This window comes from Heteronotia binoei, chromosome 6, assembly GCF_032191835.1.
Source record: "Heteronotia binoei isolate CCM8104 ecotype False Entrance Well chromosome 6, APGP_CSIRO_Hbin_v1, whole genome shotgun sequence".
NCBI lineage: Eukaryota > Metazoa > Chordata > Lepidosauria > Squamata > Gekkonidae > Heteronotia > Heteronotia binoei.
The window spans coordinates 70,244,301-70,270,228 of NC_083228.1; the positions used below are offsets into that span (position 1 = coordinate 70,244,301).

At 41.5% G+C, this 25,928-nt stretch overlaps 1 protein-coding gene across 4 annotated transcripts in view; it reads left to right on the plus strand.

Annotated features, from left to right (window-relative positions):
• The window catches only part of SORCS1 (sortilin related VPS10 domain containing receptor 1), a 763,613-nt gene that overhangs the window by 637,843 nt on the left and 99,842 nt on the right, over positions 1 to 25,928 (plus strand). For all 4 annotated transcript variants that reach the window (XR_009555572.1, XM_060241701.1, XM_060241700.1 and 1 more), the window contains exons 13-18: positions 2,500 to 2,591; positions 4,719 to 4,826; positions 7,298 to 7,415; positions 7,923 to 8,053; positions 22,045 to 22,158; positions 23,446 to 23,617. Coding sequence is in view for 3 of the 4 variants with exons in the window: in XM_060241701.1 (XP_060097684.1) it covers positions 2,500 to 2,591; positions 4,719 to 4,826; positions 7,298 to 7,415; positions 7,923 to 8,053; positions 22,045 to 22,158; positions 23,446 to 23,617 (735 nt within the window). In the remaining variant the exon portion in view is untranslated. The remainder of the gene's footprint in view (positions 1 to 2,499; positions 2,592 to 4,718; positions 4,827 to 7,297; positions 7,416 to 7,922; positions 8,054 to 22,044; positions 22,159 to 23,445; positions 23,618 to 25,928) is intronic.

Sequence of the window (25,928 nt, forward strand, 5' to 3'; positions counted from 1 at the left end):
GTTGGTTGTTGCGCAGAAGTAAATATGTTTTTAATAAGTTGTTAGCATTTAATTAACATACATTTACTATCTTCATAAAGTGGAATCAAGTGCACACATAAGTGGAATTAACAAACAAAAAGTGTGTAAGGCAAATGGATATATTGCCTTCTATGCATAGAATACTGAGGGTCACTGCTTTAATTAGATAATTAAAAACATCTATGACTGTGTGGTGCAAAAACTGATAACGCTCTTGAAACTATTATCTATAGTGGGCAAAACACATGGAAATGGAAAAGAGTAGGCCCGTAACATTCATAAAAACAAACAACCATTACAAAGATTAGCATTAGGGATATATTTTCATTGCTGGGGAAGAAAATACACCCCAAGGGCCATTTATTCCCATTCATTTAGGCAACAGACAGGATGGAAAATACTACTGAAAGGAAAAATACCAGCCATCCACCCATTGTTTTATTTTTCCTTCCTCTTCTTTCTCTCTACTTTTTTCGTGTCCCCTCAACAATGTCTCCTTTACTGTATCAGCTCCTCTTCCTATACCTGCTATTGCTGCTGTAGGAGATAGCTGGTCAGATAAAGGGCAGGTGGGTAGAGTATCTCTCCTCCTCCATCCCTTCTGGTGAACCAGATACTGTTTCCATAATATTCATGCATTTATATAGGGAAATGTAGTCCCCTGGATATACTGATGGATACAAAGAGGAATGCAATGAGAACACACACATCTAATAAGGAATTGAATTAAAAAAGCATAATACAACAAAATGAAACAAAAAATAGTAGTTCGTCATCTTTGTCAGAAGAAGTACAAAGGCTAAAGTACAATAGTGAATTTTGCTTGATAAACTTAAGTGCTTGTAGTGAATATGAAGCCAGTGATGCTCCCAGAGTCTTACACTCTTGTTTACAGTAATAATTTGGCAACTGTTGCCTATACGGGCTGTTTCAAAGACTTGACCCACAGAGCCAGCTATGCATCATATTTACATGGCATTAAGCAGAGCATCTTTCGGGTCGATGTTGACTACATGTTATGAGACAAGCTGGTGCAATATAGGAATGAACACTGTGGTGGCATCAATCACTTCTTTCAAGAAACTTGTTAGACTGTAGCTAAACTCTGCTGAACCCTTGACACCCAGTAGATGTTTCTTTTTGTATTGCTCTCTAACAAATGTTTTGAAAACTCAAGTCATTCATTCTTCTGAGAACTGCAAATGGAACTGCTTCTGATTTCATTCTGTATCAAAGTGCAGCTTGTCTCAGTTTCCCCAGAAAGCATTTTAGGTGTGATTATTATGATCTAGGTAGTAAGCAAACATTGCATATGCATTCTTGTGTTCTTGTAGTTCAGGCATTTTTAAAAAGCAAGGTGCTGTACAGTATGGAACATAAAAATAGTAAACTGTCTTTAGGCTACGGTATAACCTCAGAGATTTAGTGATAAGCCCCTGTTAATAACATTCACCAGGTCTTGTCACCAAAGAATGGCAAAAACCATTTCACTTTTACCACATAAATATTCTTTTGTGTGAGCCTAGTCCCACATGACCAGTTTCATACAGACTTGTTGTGTGCAATCTCATCCCATGCTTTTTGTGAAAAAGAAAGGAGTCACGTGGACTTTGGATTTCTACAAAATCCAAAATCATCCAGAAGTCCTATCTCTGTTATTTGCAATAGCAGAGGGAAGGGACTCATACTGCTTCTTCAACACCACGTTTCAGCACAGGCTCTGTTGAAGGTATAAAATGTGACAAATGTGGATGCAACCAAGACAGAGCAATTTTTTTCTTCTAATCTTAATTCTAATATTGTTTCTACCTGTTTTCATTTATTTTGTGGGTAGTAAAAGAGAGTTATTTCACATGTTGCATTCTTCCTGCACAGCCAGCACTTCAATCCATATTTAAAAAGTCACATACACTCATGATATATATAATAAAAAATGCATACATATTTATTATGTGTTTGTTCTTGGGTTGGAAAGCCACAGCTAAGCATTGATGCATTAAGCCCACTTTGTCACCATAGTGATTCAGGTTTGTGAAATCCACCCACTGAGATACATTTGTGAGGGAAGAGAGACTGAACATCAGATCTGTGGATATATATATTTTTTTCCATGCAGGTTTACTAGCTTCACCGAATGGACAGGCAGTGAAAGATAATGTCTTTAATATTTGAACTAGCATTCCAGGAAATTAATATTTTTCAGTGTTTGCTTAGCTCATATCTGCAAACTGAAGAGTTTGTTGTCTTCAGTAAACATCCATAATCAATTAAATGAGATTATGATGATTCTCCTATCCAAGAATATCCTTGCTGGGTTGGGTAGTGTAACAAATTCCAAATGACAATGGCAGCTTGATGACCAGATTGGTTCCTGCTTTAAATTGCATGACCTATCTCTTGCAAAAGAAACCCTTTCCAACTGATTACAGAGCTGTGACTCACATTAATGAACTTTGTGTCTTTCTATATTTTTTCCAGATCTTTGAAGAGGAACACAGTGTTCTTTATCTGGATCAAGGTGGGGTTTTGGTTGCCATGAAACATACATCTTTGCCTATCAGACATCTCTGGTAATTACTATGACTTCTCTAATCTCATTGGTCAGGGAGTCCTTCATCATACATTACATGGTAGTAGCAATTGCCCATGACGGAGTATTTTGAAATAAATTCCAAGATACGCCAATTAAGACACTTGCATGCTTTCTCTCTGGATCACATTAAAGCAAGTCTTAGTATTTTGCATGCAAGATGCCTAAAAGATGAAAGCTTTCAGTGGTCATATTGACATTTAGGTTAAAATTAATGGAGGTGCTGTACTTTTTATTGTCCGAGAATGTGAACTCTTGAAACAAAAAATCAATATACATTGAGGACCATTCCATGTTGGTTATGCTTTCAGTTTGACACTTTCAAAATTTGTTCTATAAATACAAACAGTCACATCTACAAAGCATAGAACACATGCTGCGTTCATGCATAACATTCATATATTTGCAGCCAATAGTACAATAAAATGACACTTTCTCTTGATTCTACTGATTGTCTTGTAGGCTTGTTTTGCTATTTGTATTTAGTCACCCCCCCCATCTCTGAGGATTTGTGACTCTGTCCTTATAACTGTCCCCCTGACCTTTGCACATCTCAGACCCCCCCCCCCCAAATATGTATATCCTGTCTGTGTCTTCTCCATCCCTACCTATTGCTCTTGTCAATTCTTGAATGGGGTATTTAACACAAAAAATATTATAACATTCAGATGAAAATGTATTCAATAGTTTTAAAGGAAAATGAAGAAAGAATGGAAGACTTTGTAACAATTGAACCAACTGTGGATTTTCTGCATTAAGGTGCATCCCTAGTCAAGAACAGAAACTGGAGAAAGCAAACTCCATGCAGAAAGGCCCGCTGTAGAAACAGCCCAGTTGCCTATTGGCTTGGGGCTCCAAAAACACTAGTTGCCATGGAACCAGATTTGTTGACAGCCCTTGGTGTAGGCCATTTTAAAAGGATTAGACTCATTAAAGTCAAGGTGCTACTAGACTCAAATCTGGCTCTTGTACCAACAAAGCTATCTGAAACAGTATTTATTTATATGTTTCTATCTTACCCTTTTTCCAGTGAGTTGAATGTGTCAGTTTAGTTTTTAAAATATGTAAGGAAAAGTACAGCATTCCCTTTTTCTCTGGAAAGAGGAGATCTGACAGGCCTCAAACTGGAGACCACAGTGGTTCCCCCAGGTTTCATATTTTACTTATTAGCCATTAATATTACTGTCTTCTGATAGTGTGCTTAATCCTTTTATAAACTCATTCACACTTTTGGCTCCCATAAAAACCTGTGCATATAAATTCTGAAAATAAAATATAGGTCGGTTTATTTTTTTCTTATTTTGAACATGTTATGTAATATTTTCATAAAGCATCCTTGTCATAACACCTGATGATGCCTCTTGTTTAAGTGTTATTGTGCTCTTTTTAAAAGGTGGGGCTACTACTGCTGCCCTGCAATTTCTTGTGACATTTTCCATTCCTTGTGCAATAATTCCAGTTATTACTTTTTTGATGGCTGCAATGTGTTGCCCTTATATTTTCAGGATATGGTCCACAACAATTCAAAATAGTTTCTCTCAAATGGAAGGGAAATACTATTTCAGAGCCTTGCAGGGCATCTGGATAATTGTAGTTATTTTTCCAGTATTCAGCATTTTGAGCCTATCAACAATGAATTTCGTCTGCCATTCTATTTCACTCTTCCAGTGTCAAGAGATTTGTTTAGAAGACTCACCCTGTGTTTTACAATTAAATGTTTTCAATGAGTGAAATTTCTCTGTGAATATTTGCCATTTCTTGGATCCCTTTCACATTAATCAATAACCTAAAAGTAAAGAGTAGTCCTCAGTGTAGTAGTATCTCTTTCCACTGTCAGTGTTTGGATATTTAAGGTACTTGCCTGTTAAAGTACCCTATTTTTCAGAACTTTGCAATTTCTTGAAATCTTTTTTGTGAGAAGTGGAGTGGGACTATGTTCTTAGAATTATTTTTATTGTTTTGTTTGAAATTATTATTTAGTTCAATAATTCAGTTCTTTAATTTGGTCTCATTTTCCCCCTGCAACAGAAGCATCCATTTGTCCTTGCTCTTTCTTTTACCACAATATTTGTAGCAAAATGTTCTCTAGTATTTTTGTCATCACCAGGTTAAGTTTTGATGAAGGAAGATCCTGGAGCAAGTACAGTTTCACTTCCATCCCTCTTTTTGTTGATGGGGTGTTGGGAGAACCTGGAGAGGAAACACTAATAATGACGTAAGTGAGAAATATAAAGAAAATAATAATGAGCGTGAGATAATTCCCATAGAAATTTTCCCTGTTCCTCTTTGGAGGCACTGAATACAGAAGAACAAGTCTTCATTGTTGTTATACCCCATTCCATATTCCCATTTGTACTCATGTTCAACTCTTAACAATTACGAATTGGATAAATATTGATTAAACTAATATTTGTTTATGAAATGGTTTTATTTTTAAACCATGTATGCTGCTTATAATTGTTTAGAATTTGCTATTATCTATCAGTGTTCACGTTTGTACAAACAAGCCATGCTCTACATGGGAACTCTTACTTAACTCCATAATGTACCTTAGCTGGAAGCAAGGAAGTAGAACTGGAAACATGTTTGATTATATGACTCAGGGTAAAGCTAATTAACTTGTAAAGTTTTAAAAACTCATAATACAAATAGTCAAGTTCTTGTGCTGCAACTTGCCAAGCCCTGAGACTCATGAGGCAGAGCCCTTTGAGGTTATGGCATGTAATTTGATGATAACTTATATATAGGGCCTTTTTGTAGTAGGAACTCCTTTGCATATTAGGCCACACACCCTTGATGTATCCAATCCTCCTGGAGTTTACAACGTAGTAATATTTTTCAACCAAATTTTGGGGAAAACCCCTCCTAAAAGTTCATGACTGTTTGTGGTCACTAACCAGGCACACCGTGAACCAGAACAAGTCACATTTTCTCAATTCGTGCCCATCCCTACCACCAATGTATTTGCAAGTGGGGGGCAAGAAGGATAAACTTACAGGCAGGGGGAGGAATGGGAGCCAGCACCGATGCCATCCAAAGGAGCTGCTAGTGGCCCCCCATAGGGAGCTGGTAAATGCGTGAGCCAGGTGGGCTGGCAGACAGGAGAGGGTACTGCAGTAGCAGTGTTGCTGGGGGTGGACTGCCCAGCATGGCTTGCTCAGCAGGCAAGCATGAGGAAGAATGGAATTCTGCCCTACATAAGTCTTGCTGGTCCCCCAGTTGTCATATTGAATAGTGTTAATGTAGTATAGAGGTTAGACTATCAGATTAGTACCGGGGAGATTCAGGGTTGAATCCCTACTCTACGTTAAGGTCACTAGCTAATCTTGGACCAGCTTTGTCTTTTGCAATCTGTCATACTCCACAGAGTTTTCATAAGATTCAGATTGGGTAAAGAAACAAAGCTTCCTGGAAGAAGCAAAGGATTTTTAAAAAGGTTAAATCAAAGGTAGTACTACTAGGAATAATAGTATAGAACACCACTGAATCATAGTTATAAGGCTTTTAAGAGATGGAAAATTCATCACACGTGCAACAAAATTATGGAAATTATGAACTAAATATAAAATGTAGTTGATTGGTTAGTGCAGTAGTTAACACAAGCAAACATAAATAGAAGTCTTAAAAGAAGCCATTAAGGCCCTGTTCAGACACACAGTATAATCAGATGCCGCTGCTGTTTCCTTCCAGATTTAAAGTGGCTGATCAGACAGCAATATCTGCCTCCCAGTATTAACTCATGATAGCCCCCCCCCCCATCCTTCTCGGAACTGGATTATTTTGTTATTTGCTCCTTTTTGAGTTCTCTGGTTTCACCTCATAGTTTTCTCCATCTGGATAGTTCTTCTGCGATATTAACAAACTTCCTGATGTCTGAAGGCTGTCCCAGAGTAAAAGGAGCCTCAGACATCTGGTTTACGGTCGCCATTTTTTTTTACTACTTAGCGATATGCACATAACCACATAATGTTTTAACCTATGCACATACGTGCATAATGGGTGTATGCGCATAATGCACGCATGTGCATAATAGTGGAAGAAAAAAATAACTGCATTGTGCCGTCACGTGAACAGCAGAAGACGGTTCCACGTGGAGTGATTCAAATTGCAGTATGGCAGTCTGATCAATAATATCCGGAACAAAGCTATTCAGAACAAAACCGTGTCAGTTTAACACGGACTCAACATGCTGTGTAAACAGAGCCCATGTGTGAGGGCTACCCAATGACCTTAAAATATGAAGCAACCACCTCGAGGTTCTGAGAATGAGTCCCAAAGTCTGAGTCTCTGGACTGAACCTTGACAACCCTAATAAAGTAAAATGAAATACAAAAAACGTCCTCTTCTGGTAATGTGGCAGTTTTTGCTTATTAAATGTAAGTTAGCTCAATTTATCAATCTCTGTAAAATGATCCCAGTTATGCAGATATTTGCAGCATGAATGATAAGATCTTTACTGTATTCAGAGGTCACAAAATACTCATTGTATGCTATACCATCCACATTAGCTACCTTAATGGGTTTCTGACTGTGTAGTACAATCTGACATCCAGTTGTAATGTGGGAAGTATTAAGTGTGTGCCTGTACACTTATTATGGCTTCCTAAATTATATTTTCTGATAAAGTGATATTATTTTAACTGAAGCCAATGGAATCTCCTAAATCCCTCTTTCTGTATTGTGCAGAGTTTTTGGACACTTCAGCCATCGTTCCGAGTGGCAACTGGTGAAAGTAGATTACAAGTCCATTTTTGACAGACGGTGTGCTGAAGAGGATTACCGACCCTGGCAGCTTCATAGCCAGGTAACAAGTCTGAGAGCTGGATGTTAATTTTTAAACTGAGGATAAAACTCTGTTCGTTCTAATGTATTGGTTCAGAATTAAATGAATTAGCATCCCATAGTGTCCCAATCTATGCAAATTAAATTGTTTCCGGTGAACCCATAAGGAGAATATTAAAGGAGAAGTTAACTAGTAACAGAAAGTATGAATGTAGGGTTTATCATTCATTCACTCATTCATTATGGTCTTTAAAACCAGCATATAGTTTAGTCACACATAAAATACAGTAAAATTAGGGTTCATCTAGTATTTTCTGTTACGGGTCATTCAGACTCAAATAACTCCATGGAAAGTTTTGCATTTGTCATCCATGTTCTTTATGTCATTAAAAGTATTTTCTGAAATAAATGAAATTCCTTGTTGGCCTTGTCCTTATGCAACAGAGGTCAAAAAGTGTACATTTTCTATACCCTATGTGTAAACCTGATCATTGTGGCATGTAAAAAAAAAAATTCCCTCCCAAATCAGGGAGAAGCATGTATAATGGGCGCAAAAAGGATCTACAAGAAGCGTAAGTCGGAGAAGAAATGCATGCAGGGAAAATATGCTGGAGCTATGACATCTGAACCATGTGTTTGCACAGAGGCAGACTTTGATTGGTGAGTAGAGCTTGTAAAATATGGTTGAAAAGAGAGTTGTAGCAAGGCTATAATTAATATCCTGATTGTACTTCCAACAGTTACCAAGCAGTAACACCATCATCTGAAATGAAAAGATTTTTCCCCCAATAACTTCATCACTAAAATAAACAGAAGTTAACCTTCTGCCTATAATCAATACATGTGAATGTGCTAAAACTAGTGGAAACTACTGGGGCATACTAACAGCTCAAGTGAACTCTGCCTGGCTCCTCTTACCCTCAGCTGGGCATCTGCCCAAGAACCAGGTGGTTAGCCATGCTTTGACTTGAAAGAAGCTTCCCTCATGTCTGCTAAAGAGCTTATCTCCACCTTTTGTGCTTCTTGGCCTTTGTCTGAAATGTGATGGGAAATTTAAAAGAGCAGGAAAGGCTGGGAAACTGAGTAGCTTTGCAGGTTCTCTCCCCACCCCCCACAGGACCTGTTGGTAGTCCAGGATGAAGAAAAAAACCCTATAGGATGCCATCTGAGTTTTATAATTATAACTAAGTTTATGCTGTTTTAATTTGATTTGATTTATTGGATTTATATTCCGCCCTCCCTGCTGAAGCAGGCTCATGGCGGTTCACAAACAATAAAAGCAATACCTTACAGTAAAACAGTTCAATTCAATCAAACATTAATTAAACATTTAAACAATTCCTCATTTCAACAATTTAAACAATTAAAATAATTTGGTGTTAATAATTTCCGATGGCATTCAGTGCTTTTAGGTATCCTTTTATGCTACTATATCAGCAATTCAGTTAAAGGCTAGCCAAAATAATGTTGTCTTGCAGGCCTTGTGGAACTGGGCGAGGTTCCACAAGGCTCTAACCTCCTCCAGCAATTGGTTCCACCAATAAGAGGTGGTGATTGAGAAGGCTCTTTCCCTGGTGGTTTTCAATCTTGCCTCCCTCGGCCCAGGGATTGATCGAAGCTTTTGTGATCCAGATCCAAGTACCCTCTGGGGAACGTGTGGGGAGAGACAGTCCCTAAGGTAGACAGGTCCTTGGCCATATAGGGCTTGGCCATATAGCACTTGTAGTGAATTCGGTATACCACTGGCAGCCAGTGCAGCTCCTGAAGCCCCAGCTGTATGTTCTCCTGCATGGAGAGCCACAGTAACAGCCTGGCTGCTGAATTCTGCACCAGCTGTAGTTTCCGGATTGAGACAAGGGCAGCTCCATGTGGAGGACATTACAGTAGTCCAGTCTCAAGGTGACCGTAGCATGGATTACAGTTGCCAGGTCGCTGCGCTTGAGGAAGGGGGCCAACTGTCTTACCCACCTAAAATGGAAAAAGGCAGATTTAGCAGTGGCTGCTATCTGGGCCTCCATTGTTAGAGACGGCTCCAGTAGCACCCCCAAGCTTCTGATCCTGGGCGCCGTTGTAAGTGCCGCACCATCAAAAGCTGGTAGGGGGATTTCCCTACCTGGACCGCCGTGACTCAGACAAAGGACCTCTGTCTTCATCGGATTCAGCTTCAGTCGGCTCAGCCTAAGCCATTCTGCCATGGCTCGCAACGCCATGTCTAGATCTGTATATTATGGTTTGATTATTCATGCTATAAATCACCCAGAGCCTGGCATGAACTGGGATGCGCAATCAATTAAATATAATAATAATAATAATAATAATAATAATAATAATAATAATAATAATAATAATAATAACAACAACAACAACAACCATAACAGTAACAGCAAGTATTTAAAAATTCTGATAGTTATGCTAATAGCAATAGTAGATCCTAGGAATTTGTACTTTCAAAATTGTTATAATTCCATATCAGAAACTCAGAAAGGGTATGGTTATCATTTTCATTAAATATTGGAAGTATCATTATCCTTCCAGAAAGCTGTGTTGGGGAAAAAATCCATGCTAATAAATAACAGAACAGTATTCCTAGTTTAAAGAAAGCAATAATCATGTATTTTCTGAACTAAATTGAAATGATAATTTTAAGTGCCTCCCCCTTTGGGGCAGTTGTAAGAAGGAAGGAGAAAGAAGAAGCCTGCCCTACCCCCAGCTAGGCTTCCCAACCCTCCCGCCCTGGCGGGGGACCCCAGGATTTTCAGCCTCTTCCCCCGCCCCCCCCAAAAAAATGGAAGCGGGGGAGGAGAGGGGAAATAACGCCAAGGAGCGTGGCGAGCTGCCCCATCTTGGAGCGGGCGGCGCTGCTGCGCAGCTGCCACCTCTTCTCCGTAGCTGATCCTCTGAGATGGGCTCAGCCTGAGCCCATCTCGGAGGAGCAGCTACGGAGAAGAGGCGGCAGCGCAGCGGCATCGCCCACTCCGCCCCGCCTCTGGGTCCTTCTAGGAGTTCCAATAGTTTCAGTTGCTTTTCCCCAACTTCAACCTTTCCAAATACCCGGCAGGAGTTCACCCAGAGAAACCAACATTTCACGCCCGACGAAAGAAACTTTGCTCAAGTCCGAGCACCGCTCGCCCAGGGCTCCTGATTCGCTGCATTAAAATTTACTCCCCCCCCCTACCCTGCCACCTTTGTTTCAAGGACCACCACGACTGCGCAGACCTCATGCGACGTCCCTTGTTTGGAAGCTTCGGCAGGCGGTTCAGCTGAAAACTTCCCTTTCTTGAATAAGGGAAGAAGCCTGATGAGGATGTGCGGGCTCCTCTCCAGGGCACCGGCTCCTCAGGGATCCCGGAACGCAGCGAAGGGGTTGGATGGTGCTTACCCAAAAGGGGGAGCGGCAGAAGGCATCCATGCTGCAGGCCTCGAGTAGCCCGTCGCTCAGCCAGGAGCTGCAGACCTCTCACCGTCAGTACAACTTTTCCTTGCCCTGGCCTTCCCTGCCCGGCTGCTTTCCTTAGCTTCCCTTCCGCCACGCTGGGGCAGATGCTCGCCTTGCACGGAGAGGTGGGCAGGGAAGGGCTTGCCTAGGCAGCACCGAGGCGGCCTGCTCGGCTGCAGGGAGGGCGAGGGGAGAGTGACACAGGTAGGGGCTTTCCCTTGGCGCGCTTGTATTGTATTGTTTTGTTGTACATGTAGAGGTTGAAGAGCGCGCTCTGGGCGCCGGCTGTTTGCGTGCACAGAAGCTGATCTGCAACTCCTACGATTAAAACATGGGTGGAGAGGGGCTGGGGCTGGGGAGAGAGAAGAAGGGCAAGCGAATCGTTTTAGGGACGTGACATTTTGTTGTCCAGATGGCACGTCCCCCCGCCCCCGCTTCTCTCCCTGCCTGCCTTCTTTTTTTTTTTTTTGCCGTTACGTTTCGTTGCGTGCAGCTAGAGTTGCCAATCCCCAGGTGGGGGCAGGGGATCCCCCAATTTGGAGTCCCTCCTGCCACTTCAGGGTCGTCAGAAAGCGAGGGAAGGGGAGGGAACTCTATTATTCCCTATGGAGATTTATTCCCATAGAAAATAATAGAGAATTGGATCTGCGGATATCTGGGGCTCTGGGGAGCTGTTTTCTGGGGTAGAGGCACCAAATTTTCTGTATAGCATCTAGTGCCTCTCCCCAAAATACCCCCCAAGTTTCAAAAAGGTTGGACCAGGGGGTCCAATTCTATGAGTCCCAAAAGAAGGTGCCCCTATCCTTCATTATTTCCTATGGAAGGAAGGAATTGAAAAGGTGTGCCATCCCTTTAAATGCGATGGCCAGAACTCCCTTTGGAGTTCAATTATGCTTGTCACAGCCTTGATCTTGGCTCCACCCCTAATGTCGCCTGGCTGCATCCCCAAAGTCTCCTGGCTCCACCCCCAAAGTCCCCAGATATTTCTTGAATCGGACTTGGCAACCCTACCCCCAGCTGGTCCATGGTGCACCAGCCTTTTAAACTTAAAATGGCCACTGTCTCAGTGGGTGGAAGACCTGGTTTCCAGAGTCTAGAAACAAAAGGTCATTTGGTTGTTCATGGGAAGGAAAGAAAGGGAAAGTGAGGATATGGGAGCTACCATGAGGAAGAAAAGAGGAAATAGTGTGGGAAGTGTGGTACATGGGAAAGCGAGGTACTTCCCTTCAAGTTCCTGTAGGTTTCCTACTGTTCAGCTGGGCCTACTGGCCAGCAGTGCAAAACTCAGCCATTGTTTTCTTAGGCAGAGGCTCCTGGGGGAAAGAGGGAAAGTTGAAGATCAGGGTGGGGTGGGGACAGATAAAGGTAGGCTGGCTGGTGGAAAAGGAGCAGGAAAAGAAAGATACTATGATAGTTTTCAAAGAGGAGAAAGAAGAAAAAAGTAGGTAAGGAAAAAAAATGCTCCTACAGGTCTTTATGGGTCCACTGTTTGTGTGTGTCTAAACTGACCTATGCATCCAGTGTTAGATCCTCTAAAATCATAATTATATGACCCATCAGATCCTCGAAAGACACTGGTAAGAATACTGAGATTCTGTAAGGTCTTCTTTTTCATCTTGCTTTGAGTTTACAGGGAAGAGGAAACACAGCATTTCATGTTCTTGATTGTTACTCTTTGCACAAAATTCAGTGGGCAACCTTTAAAAACCTGATCCCAGTGATATAAATATGAGATTATCAAAGTCAAACCAATGTCCATGTGCTTTTCTTTAGCATAAAGAGTGGGCAACAATAACACCAGTCTAAGATATTTAAATATAGTCTAAAACGACTTTTTAAAGAAACAAGCACATCTGACAGATTAAACATACTTAAAAAACTGTAAAATTTGAGTGGCACATCAAATTTTATTTAATGCAAAGATGGCAGTTTGTTGAGAGCAGACAGGAATCAAAGATTTCAGTTATTTCCAACCATGTCACCAAAATCACTGTTTATATTTGGGGACTGAAAACAGATGATCTCTGAATGATACTTTGAAGAATGAGTAAGTAAGAAAACAGCTAGCAAAGGAGCCAGGACTGCAGTGATATTAGATTTGCATGCATTGCCCATATCTTGCTACCAGGGGGCAATGGTGTTCCAGGAATGATTTTTCCACTGGCACTGGTCTTTCTAGCCCTAAGGACAATATTTCCTAGCAACTGCCTAGAAACTAGATTGTATTTATTCAAGTAGTAAATGGATTACATAGTGACACATGTGTTATTAAACCATTTATTTACCCGTATTCCTTGTGCTTTGCTGCAACGTGCACAGTATCATCACTGTAGCAGCAGATCAAGCCTTTTATTCTATATAAAGAATAGTTAAAAAAAAACATCTTGATCATTCAGTTTGGATGCTTGGCTGGCAACAAGTATGATTTCATAATGTTTTATTAACATCCTGTCTTGCTTTATTGAGACAAAATCTGAGAATACATATTTATGCAAGGGTTGAAAAGACCTTTATTTACAGTCTAAACTCCACTCCTAATCTGCCAGACTAGTTCCATTCACCATATCATCTGAGTTCATCCATTATCTTGGCCATTTGCGGAATGATAGAGCAGCATGCCCTTCTGTTCACCATTCAGATAATGCAATATATGAGCTGGGTCCTCCACATAAATGCCACATCATGCAGGAGATCTGTATATGCAGTTTTTACCACCATCACACCCTTTTGATATCGGGAGATGGCACAAACAGGGTCCCTGTGGAAATAGGTTTTATCATGGAATCCCAGATTTTCTGTCTGGTAGGAAAAGGGTGTGTACAACATTAATCATGTAGATACCACAGGTTATGCATGAATTAGAGTACTATAATCAAAACCACATTCTCGCTGCCAAAATACAGGCATCAGTGTGCAGCTTCTGTACCGGCATAACTCATTGCAAAATTTTGTGAAGTTTTGTATCAAACTGTTATCTGAATTTTGTTAGTCAAATAAAGTATATTCTACATATGACACAAAATCAAGCATTAGACACTATTTCATGTATGAGTATTCATAGGATGTTTGAGTCTACAACACTCCAGGGAAACCAGAAAGGGCTGTTGTGTGACAGTGTATCATTGCAGGGGAGCCAAATCACAACCCAGTACAAACCTTGATCAAATTGTCATTGGAGCTGGAAGCTCAGGTCTTCTCTTTGGCATGCAGAGCCTGTTACCAGTTTAGCTTGATATGCCAACTGTAATCTGGCTTTCATGATCAATGCTAGATTACTATAATGTGAGTTGTGTGGTGCTGCCTTTGTCAACTGTCTGGAAACTTAATTGGTCCAAAGTTCAGAAGTTTAGCTATTGTCAGGGATCATATCCCACTCTCTGCGAAAGAATTGCACTGACTGCCCATTTATTTTTGGGCACAATTCCAATAAATTTAAGGCCCTAAACCGCTTGGGCGAGGAGTACTTGAAGAACCACATCTTACTGTATTGTCCAGGTCACCACTTATGATCCTGTTCTCGAGTCTTGCTCTTTGCCTTGCTTGCAGAGGTAAGAGATGTGACAATAAGAGAAATGTCTAGTTTACACCTCAGCCTGTCACAGAATGTAGACTGTTTGTACCAATTTTAGGCACCATTGCCTGGCTGTAGCGTGCTTCACTTTGCACTCAGTTCCCATGTTCAGATATCAGTAGGCAGGCTTATCCTTCACTGCTCAAGTTGATGCTAATGCTTGTTGATTACAAGACAGCCTGTTGTGCCTACAGGTAGGCAGCAATTTGTCGCTATCATCAGAACTCTGTGTGCATCAAAGAGAAGACAAGAAGTTCATTAGATTACAGGTCTGTAAGGTGAAAGAAGGATGCCTCTCTAGTGAACTGCATTAAGGATCTGCTTGTGTGATTTATCTGCATATTTGTATCTGTGAAAGTGAGCCAAGATCAGGAAAAAAAACCCGTTTTCAGTAAAAAGTCTACGTACATGGTTTTGGGTGTATCTATGGACACTTAAGATCAGGAAAACATAGCATTGACACCTAATTTAATAATGGCTAATATGCAGTGACATAATAAGGCAGATCCACTTTCAGCTGGGATTTCTGTAAAGTATGTGGTTGATTTAAACATCAAAAGGGATGCGCTTGTGCAGGTGATGAATGTGGAAGCTTCTGGGAATCCCTGCTCTTAGAACATTTTCCTTCAGCCAGGTTCTCTTCTGTTACTGGAGTTTGGCTGAGGGAAGTGTGACTTCACAAGACATACACCAAGGAGATGTTTTGTGTGGGAGGAGAGTTAGCATCTTGTTGCTTTTACAATTAAATAAACCTCCTTCCCCAAGCATTATTTACTCAAGTGACCATCCTGGCACATTATGCTTTTTCTCTCTCACATATTTGCCTGGTCATCTGTATTACCCAAGTATGTGTATGTGTTTTCCTGCTGCCATTCTTTTATGTTCAGTGTGAAAAAAATGCATTTTTTTTTCTTTGGAGGTTTGAGGTGAGCAAAACATTCACTCTTCATTTTAACGCCCCCCCCCCCCCCGACAGAGAACAGGGTGGGGGGAAGGCAGTCCAATTGATTTTCAGCTTATCTTCATAGAAATGCTATTAGATCTAGCAGAAGAGATAATGGGTGGGTAAAGTTCTCTGCCCCTCCTCCAAGCAGGGACAGAGATTTGGAGAACTTATACTAGACAGGCTCCAGGAATAATCTTCAGGAGACATCTAGAAAAGCTTCCTTGACCTGGCCTGATTGGGTCAGTGGGAGGGGAAAGAGAGAAGGATAAAAACTCCTTGCAGCAAGGAGGAGGGTTCTTTTATTTTGGTGCTGGCTCCATGACAGCTGTCAGAACTCTTAACTGAAAAGGCAGCCATTGACCATGTGCTTGCCTGAAAAGCTGGGAGAACGTTGCAAGGTACTTGAAACTCTGTAAGGATTCGTAACTTCCTAAACCATGAAATTAAAAGACGTTTGCTCCTTGGAAGGACAGCTATGGTGAACCTAGGCAGTATAATAAAAAGTAGAGACATCACCCTGCCAACAAAAGTTCATATAACCAAAGCAATGGTATTCCCAGTAGTAATGTATGGCTGTGAGAGCTGGACCATAAGGAAGGCTGAGTGCAGAAGAATAGATGCTTTTGAGCTGTCGTGCTGGAGAAGAATCTTGAAAGTCCCTTGAACTGCAAGAAGATCCAGTCAGTCAGTCCTAAGGGAAATCAACCCAGACTGTTCCCTGGAAAGTCAGATGCTGAAGATGAACCTCAAATACTTTGGCCACCAAATGAGAAGGGAGCACTCACTGGAGAAGATCCTGATGCTGGGAAAGACAGAAGGCAAAAGAAGAAGGGGACGGCAAAAGATGAGATGGCTGGACAGCATTATTGATGTAACTAACACAAATTTGAGCAGACTCTGGAGGATTGTGGAAGACAGGAGGGCCTGGCATGACTTTGTCCATGGGGTCGCAAAGAGTCAAACTTGACTGTGCAACTGAACGACAACAACAAGCTGTAAAAGCCTGACCTGTATTTTAACAACTGATAGGGCATGTGTAGAGAAAGGGACAGAGGACTTGCATTTTACCCATTGCTTTTAAACCTATTGCTCAGTATGGTGCTATGCTAAAAGTATGCTTGTGAACCTTTTGCTTTTAATAAATACTTCATAACTTTTGATGCTGGTAGTGGTTTTCTGTACCACATAGACCTCCATCATCTTGGACATGCTATTTTAAAAGGAGCATTGGGGAAGCCTGGGAGTTGGCAAGTGGCTATTCCTCCAAGGGCACACAAGGCAGTAAACTGTACCTGTGGTGACTAGACGCTGGGCCAGGGCCGGTGCTAGGCTTTCTGGTGCCCTAGGCAAATCACCCACTAGTGCTCCCCCATTAGTAAAAAATATAGGGAAAACAAAGAGCCCCAAACTTGGAACTTTTCACATTTTTAATTTACTAAGTTTTAATGTTAGGTCTTTTTAAAAAAATGTAATAAGTTATTAAGAATTGTGAGAATAAGTGCTTGCTGGTCACACCAGGAAGGAGGGTGGCAGGACTGGATGAGGTGGGAGGCCAAGTCACACATCGGGGAGAGGGGTGTGTCTTGGCTTTGTTGAGGGCAGCTTGATGATGGGAGAGGACAAAGTGACAGTGGTCAGGAGCCAGAGTGATGTGTTGGGAGGGGGCGCCCAGTGGTGCCATCTAGGCCAGATGGTGCCTAGGCAACTGCCTACTTTGCCTACTCCCATGCACCAGCCTTGCGCTGGGCAGAGGGAGACACTGAGGCAAGGCCTCAGAACTTGGGAGGCAAATGGAAGACCTGACCCTCCAGCAGGCAAGGTCAGGTGGTGGTAGTGAGATACAAAGGTGGGGGAGCCTCTCTAGATATATGGAAAACTTTGGAGGGCAGGGTGGAACAGGGTCTTCAGGCTAGAGTGGGCCCATTCTGCCACATTCTGAAGATTGAAGTCTTTTCTAAATGCTAATGATGCCCCATGTATCTCATATGTTGAGTTCGTTGTTTGCATTCCCAGTAGCAAATCTCTGAAGAACATGCATGGCACATTTCCCCACTGTCTGAATGGCAAAGGTGTGCAGTGCACATGCCCCACATGCACAGGAGAAGTCTGAATGCTCCTCTTGTGCATGTGTGGCCTATGCATCTCCTGGCAGCAGGGCAGAGGCTGTATGATTGCTGTGACATGCATCAAAGAGCACTAGCTTTTTCAAAGTTGGGAGACAGCCGCAGCAAATTCCAACTGAGATTGTACCCTCTGTCTCTCCTCTTTCCTATCATGTTGGTTAATTACTAAATAAACCTTTATATATTCTTTAATCAGGTTGTGCACTGTTGCTGTGTCAATTACTCTGCGAACACCTACATGATCCCTACCCCATCTTCACATTTGCAATATTGGGAATAATGAAGCTGGTCTACTTTGCAGGACTTTTATAAAGTTTACTGAAGTATTTTGAACATGCTTATGACATAATAGCTTTAATACTCTACAGACTTCTAGCCAAACTGCTATTCCTCTACAAAAAGTCATAGCTTCTCAACAGTGAAGTAAACGAGTAGATTTATATTGTGTTTAGAGGCCATACTTAGTGTGGCACAGGGAGGAAGGCTGTGGCAGAGAGTGTGCTGTAGAATAAGGAAATATTAGTTTGTTTATTTCTATTTGTATCCCACCCTCCCTGTGAACAGGGACTAGTAGTCTCTCCCTCTCTCTCTCTCACACACACACACAATTCCAGCATGTTCTTCTTTTAAAAAAATTAAGCGCTATTTTCAGTAATCCATATCTGGCATAGAGATATATTACTCCAACCTCTCAACTAGAAGGAAGAGGACATGTTGAATGGTAACACAAACAAACATTGTTAGATTAAATCTGGTGCTGTACAAGTATTCTCTCTGCAGCATATTGGGCTGCTTTGTTTTATATTTTATTATTGAGCATGGTGAGTGCAGTGCTTTGTCTTTTTTTTAATTATACTGATAAATAAGAACTTGGAAATAAAAGCATCTTGGACTTGTGACAATCAGATTTCAGAGGACAGAAGCCTCATTCTTATGCAAATACTTGCTTTCCTTGACAAAACTAAAGCCCTTACAATCCACTGAATAATCATTTTAGTAGCTGTCATGATGCCACTTGACTCAGGGTGCTTATCAAAATAAATTTGCTTCTTTTAGTATCCTAAATGAAGTAAATTTCTTTTATAAAGATTCTTACAACACCACAGAGTTTCTAAGTCCATTGGAGGCAATGGGTTTAGAAGAGCATAATTCTTCTTAGGATAGCCTTGTTGCTCTCATACTGAGCATGGCTCGGCTATGTTCTGTCTTCTTTAACTCACTGTTTTTCAGTATATTTGAGAGGCAATTAACTAGCCTTCCTCTGCTCCCAAGTCACAGGAAATACCCAGAGAAAAATCATATAAACCAGAGGTGTCAAACTCATTTGTTATGAGAGCCAGATCTGACATAAATGAGGCCTTGTTGGGCCGGGCCATGTTAGGCCGGGCCATATGAGTACCTGTTTAAGATTAGGTAGCAGAGATATACACTTTATAAAGGACACAGACAAACACAAAGATTTTTTTTTAAAAAAACCCTTAAAATAAAACATGCTTAAAACATTAGCACTCACCGGCATTAAAGGTGCTTTCTTAGTATTTCTCCCATGGGACCCAGGGAAGTGAGCAAAGGAAGCTCTGGCTCTTTTTTTCCTTCTCCAGGGGACTGGGGGGAGTCTCAGCCAATAGAAGGAAGGGGGGGCTTGGCTCAGTAGCTCTGCTATGCAACTGAGAGAGCCTGGCAAAGCAAACTATTCCTCCCCCCTTCCTTCCCAAGGGAGGAGCCTCAGTCAATGGAGAATATAGAGGTTTTGCTCTGCAGCTCCTGTGTGATTGAGCAAGCTGTTATGCAGAAGGAAGCAAGAGAGAGGAAGAAGGAAGCAGACGACGGCCAGTTGCTCAGGGGCCTGATAGGAACATTCCAGGGGCCTGACTTGGCCCCTGGACCGCATGTTTGACATCCCTGAAATGAAGAGAGAAATGTTGGATATTTTAGCTTATTAACATAAAATATGCATACCTCTGGAACGATAATTCTTGAGTGCCCCCATAACTTCCAAGTTCATTATCTGGTCATATGGAAAAGATCATAGGTATAAAAGAAAACTCAGAAACCCTCTGGCTGATTTCGCACTCCCCTTATGCCACTCTGACATCCATCTTCTCAGTGCGGCGTCCTCCCGATTTCCCACTATTTGCGTTGGGGCTGCAGCAAACATCGCGGTTTTTGTGCAGCAAACGGAAACTGGTTTTTAGTTGTTTCTGTTTACTGCATGAAAACCACGATGTTTGCTGCAGCCCCAGCACAAATAGTGGGAAATCAGGAGGACGCTGCACTGAGAAGACGGACATGAGAGCAGCATAAGGGCGAGTGTGAAATCGGTCTCTGCCTGAAACCATCAAGAGCAGCTGCCAATCAGAGTAGAATATACTGGGCTGAATATCAGAGTATAGGTTTGCTTCATATGCTCATATCTTTCTGTATTTATACTATGAACAATTCATTACAACTAAATGCCAGAAAGGAACAGCATAGAGACTAAATGAAGGATAAGCTGAGTCCTCTGATAAGAGAATTGTGTTAATACTCTCTTGTCTTTCTGTCTATCCATAAAGTGTCACAGAGTAGCTTCAGCTAACATTGCTCTGATGATAACAACTAGTACAATCCAAAATGATGCTGTGTAATCATTATTGTTGCACACAACCTGTGAGCCAAACGTGCTCCCCTACCCAATTCAGAGCACACTTTGAGTCCTGTGGAAAAAAATGGAAACTGATTAATTAATTAATTAATAAGAGAGAGATTGTACAGAGGGATAAATATCCTCAGGAACCAACCATTCTCTGAGGAATACAGGAAGTGCAGGTCATTTTATACCTAAAATGACATCACTCAAAATTATTCAAAACAGCTCTAAGTGCTCCATCAGGTGCCTGACCTGATGACCTGTTCCTATATTACTAGATAAGTCCCCCTCGGGTTACTTGAGCTGATATGAAATGTCTCTCTTGCACTCTTCAATTTGATACAGTTTGATACAGTATATACAGTTAAAGTATGCATGTGTTCAAAAGTCCTTTGGCTTGCAAGTTCAAGATGTAACTTTGCTTGCAGATTCCAGATGGCACATTTTTTTGTCCTCTTAAAAATGTTATCTAGAAGTTATTGCAGCAAGAACAATGGCAATTCAGGAGTGCCGGCTACTGTCTTAACATTTAGTGTCTAGTTTGAGTCTAGCTAGTTTTAATAATCCAGCTGGCACGGCACATGAAAAATGAACTCTAATATAGATATGCTGTATGCCTAATCAATATGTATCCCATATTCTGATGTGATTCGGAATGTAAAATATGATTTCTTGATGTGTCTTTGGGTTGGCAGTGCAAGCTAAAATTTGCAAATAGATGATCATGTCTATCGTTATTGAAGATGCAACTACAGAAAAGAGGCTATCCTCTGGTTATGGAGGACTGATGCATATACAACATCAAACACTTCTGATGGATAGATGTTAATGTTACCTTGAAGAGAGGTTGTGAATGTGGTTGTTATAAGCTGCTTAGAAGTGTTGTATAACCAGATAAAGAATTGTGAAGGGTAAATTCTTCACAGAGGCAGAGAGCCTTGAGTTACAGGCTGCTCCAAGGAATTTGAATTCTCAGCTGAGCAGAAAAAGACTCCTGAACTGAATACTGAGGACAGATTCAGTCTGAATTCCATCCTGATTGAGATCAGTTTTACACAGAGTACTGGGGAGGTTGGCAAGGATAAGAGGGGATTAGGTGAAGGCTCCCATTAGGCCAGAAAAAGGGATAGATCTTCTAGTGAGAGAAGAAATTTCCCTATCCAGCCAAAACAGGGAGCTAACTCTGAAGAGTAGGACGATCCCTGGTCTAGTGTGGTTAGAAACTGATGTTTGAATCCTGAAGAGTCAGTAAAGCTCAAGAAGAGTAGTGGTGTTTTAGAGAAGGGGTTTGGGGTACTGGATAGCGTGTACAAACTTTCTGAAAACCAAAAGAATCAGTGAATACTCAAAGAAAGTATAATGGAGTGTTTGGGAAACACTGGAACAAAAACCTCTCCTCTTAAAGATCTTAAGTTACTGGAAACAGCTTATGAAACTCTCAATAGCCTGAAACTTATGAACTACAGTCTGTGCATATACTGATTTACTTCAGAGTTCTATATTGAGTTACCTCAGAAGTTTTACCCCTGCTTTCACCTGATGTTTCCCCTCCATGATGAATATATATATATATATATATATATATATATATATATATATATATATATATATATATATATATATTTTAATTTGGAATTTCAAAATAGCTTGAGTGCCATTTAAGTTAAAGAGGGCTCTTGCTCCTTCCCTCAGGTTCTGGGCTGAGCCAACAACCAAAATATCATATTGTGATAGGGTGGGATGGCCAGAGTTCTTCAGGAAAGGGGAAAAAACCCCAGATAAGTAGGGTGGGCTCAGCCACAAAAAGGAAAGAAATTAAGAGGGAAAATCTTACCTCTGAGAGAGGAAAGTGACCAAGGGGCATCACTGACACCCAGAATTTCATGGTTATATTGCAGAATGTGGTATGTGTTTCACTGAAATGATCTGTCCTTTTACCAAACCAGTGACTATGGATTTGAGCGTCACAGCAATGGCCAGTGTTTGCCAGCATTTTGGTACAATCCATCTTCCTTGTCCAAAGACTGCAGTTTTGGTCAGAGCTATCTCAACAGTACTGGGTGAGTTACCAAATATGGCTCATGCAGATTCTCATTGTGCATGATTGCTACACTTTTCTCATGCCATGTTACATATGTTGGATAGAGTGGACTGTGACTTGTTGAAGCTCATATTGAAATAAATATTAGATTTCCAGGCATTGTTGAACATTTGTTTTGTTATGCTAATTTTGCACATGCAAGGGACTTTTAACATGGTGGTGCATTCAAACATGCTGTTGCAAATGTTTCTGTCAGGTGGTACAGTAAAGCATTATAGCATGAGTGCAGTCAGCATGTGAAGTGATTCTGTGTTCACTTTGCTTACAGTGTCATGGAAATTCTAATCAAAAGCAGGTAAAATGCATTGCTGTATATAGAAAAACTAAATCAGGGCATTTAAAAAAAATACTGATGATAAATGAAAATGAAACTTCGTGTACACATTTATGTGTGTGCTTGTGGTCCCGGGACCGGGAACTGATGCTTCTCTGTTTCTGGGATACCAGCAGTGACGTCTGTGTGTGCCAACTTTTGTCAGTACTTAGACTCATATCTGATCCCTTGCTTTCTTTTTGTAACAAAACATAAGAACATCCAATGGTGCTGAAGTGCCTAAAGCTGTACAGTTAAAGCTAGTTATTAATTTGGTTTCTTTTACTAGTCGGCATGTGATAGTGACAATCTGGGAGAAACAAACATCCCATTAAATAATCTTTTGTATCTCTGCCTTTAGCCAGTTTGTGTCACATTCTCAGGGTGCAGGCAGGCAGGAGTCCAAAGCCAGTCCAAGGTCAAAGTCCAGGAAGTCAAGCAGGAGCCAAGTCACCAATGCAGAATCACAAACCGGAATCAGAAGTCAGTGTCCAAAAGCCAAAAGGTCAGGGTGCCAAGGAAATCAAACAGATCAGGAAGGAGCGTGGATGCAAGGCAGAGAATAGACTTGTTGCTTCCACAAGGTTACCAGGTCCTGGGTGGGAGCTATATGGGAGTCTCAATCAGCCTGCTCCCTGGATGGCAGTGACTCTGCTAGAACTCAAGGCTGAGAGACCTGAAGCATCGGCGTGCCTCATGTCCTCACTCTGAAAGTTCTTTCCGGAGCCTGCTTCGAACTCTTGAGATGGGAGGAGGAGAGCTTGGAGGAGACTGATTGTCAACAGCTGACACTGGTGCCTGGAGAGTGATTGATGGGCCAGCTGCTGTTTGTTCAGCTGAGGAACTGGCTGGCAACTCTTCCAGGTCTGTTAACCCTTCCAGCTCCTCCTCGTCAGGGCTCATGACAGTCTGTCTGTTTCGCTTTTTCAACAGGTATAGGAAGGTTGTATCTAATAACTGCACAGATGGTGTGCGTGAACAGTACACAGCCAAGCCTCAGCAGTGCCCTGGCAAGGCTCCCCGTGGGCTTCGAATAGTCACTTCAGATGACACACTGACATCTGAACAAGGACACAATGTTACCTTCATGGTCCAGCTAGAAGAGGTATGGTCAATTTCATTTGCTTCCACTTGGAGCTTTAGAGTCTGAATCATTTAGGGAAAAAATAGTACAGTTGAATGTCATGAAGTCTGTCAACATACCTTAACTGATCAATGGCTTGATCACAGATTTCAAATTCTGACAAATTCATGTTATCTGATTGAGCCCTCCACACACACATACAAAATGCAAGTTCTGATCCAGTGGCTTGTAACCTCTGCATGTCTCCACTTCATCTCTCACCCCTTGTGATATATACTGGAGAATGAAGCTAACAGGGCTAGTCTTGGAAAGAAAATGCTGAGGTCAACACATGTCAGACAGACAAGCAGAGGTGGTCGGTGCAATTATGAACTCCGTAGCCACTATTTGTTATAAAGGGTAAAAGAAATTGATCTAATCCAACAAGTGGTGCCTGTAGTGGTGCCAGTAACCTCATTTCATATGAATGCCACCACATGATGACAGGGATATCAAACATGAGATCCCTGGGCCAGATCCAACCCATGCAGGGCTCAAATCCGGCCCCTGAGCAACTTCTTTCTCCTTCCTTTTCCAGGGCTGCAGCTGCAGCCATACAGTAGCTTGCTTTTCCCCCAGCTCCATCATTGGCTCTTTGCTTCCTGCCTCTTGCCTCTCTCCCCACACCACACACAGGGCTCTGTGGCTTCTTGCTTCATGCGAGAGAGATTCAAAGACAAGCCCCACCCCCTCACACACACAGAGAGATTCTGTTTCCTTCTCTGGGGCCGCTCCTCCTCTTTTGGAGAGGAAGTAAGGGGGAGGAAAGAGAGAGAGAGAAAAACAAAGTTGGAGTCACTTGATGGCAGCTTGAAGACCAAAAACATTTTATTCCAGGTATAAGCTTTTGCATGCAAGCACACTTCTTCAGAGGTAGGGTGAGTGTGTGGGTGGATGGATTCTTCTGACAAGCACAATGTACATTGAGGAAATTATTTTGGCTTTTTCTGAAAAGTTGTTTTTAAAAAAAACAACACTGAATTTCTCTGTTCCTTTCTGGATTTTATTTTTCCTTCAAAAAGGCCCTGATTAGGAATTAGAAAATCTGGATTGGTCCTTGTATCTTGGAGACTGAAGTGCTTTCAGATGCCAAATGATAATAGCACACATTGGTAATGAGACAGGAAAACTAGCTCACAGTTCAGTCTAGGAGTATACATTGTCTTGAATTTCATTATCAATAGCAATTCAGCACTCTCTCTTTGTAATCTCCCTTTGAAATTCCTTTGTAAGAGCACTGCTACTCTTAGGTCAGCAACTGAATGCTGTGGTTTCTAATGTCAGACTTATGTCCATTTATTCTTTGCATCCTCCTGGACTGAATCCTCCTGGATGGAATTGAGACCTAGGTTTCCTGTCTCATTACTAACACTAGTATCTCCACACCTATTATCCCTCTACACATCACACCTAATCCAATGAAGCCTGCTATTATCATTCACCTGAAATTGCCATTTGACATCTGAAATCACCTTAGAACATAAGAACATAAAAGAAGCCATGTTGAATCAGGCCAATGGCCCATCCAGTCCCATCACACAGTGGCCAATACACACACACACACACACACACATTGTGGCTAATAGCCACTGATGGACCTCTGCTCCATATTTTTATCCAATCCCCTCTTGAAGCTGGCTATGCTTGTTGCCATCACCACCTCCTGTGGCAGTGAATTCCACATGTTGGGTGAAGAAGTACTTCCTTTTATCCGTTTTAACCTGACTGCTCAGCAATTTCATTGAATGCCCACGAGTTCTTGTATTGTGAGAAAAGGAGAAAATGACTTTTAAAAGATAAAGAGCCCCAAGAGGTTTAACCTTTCTTCATAGGTAAAGTGTTCCAAACCTTTAATCATTCTAGTTGCCCTTTTCTGGACTTTTTCCAATGCTATAATATCCTTTTTGAGGTGCTGTGACCAGAATTGCACACAGTACTCCAACTGAGACCGCACCACTGATTTATCCAGGAGCATTATGATACTGGCTGATTTGTTTTCAATTCCCTTTCTAATAATTCCTAGAACATTGTCTTGACATCGCACACTGTCTTGACATTTTCAGTGAGTTATCTAGCATGACCCCAAGATCTCTCTCTTGGTCAGTCTCTGCCAGTTCACAACCCATCAACTTGTATTTGTAGCTGGGATTCTTGGCCCCAATGTGCATTACTTTGCACTTGGCCACACTGAACCTCTTTTGCCACATTGGCACCCACTTACCCAGACTCAACAGAACCTTTATAAAGTTTATACCTCTGGTACAGTTTATGACACGCATGGCGCAACCCAACA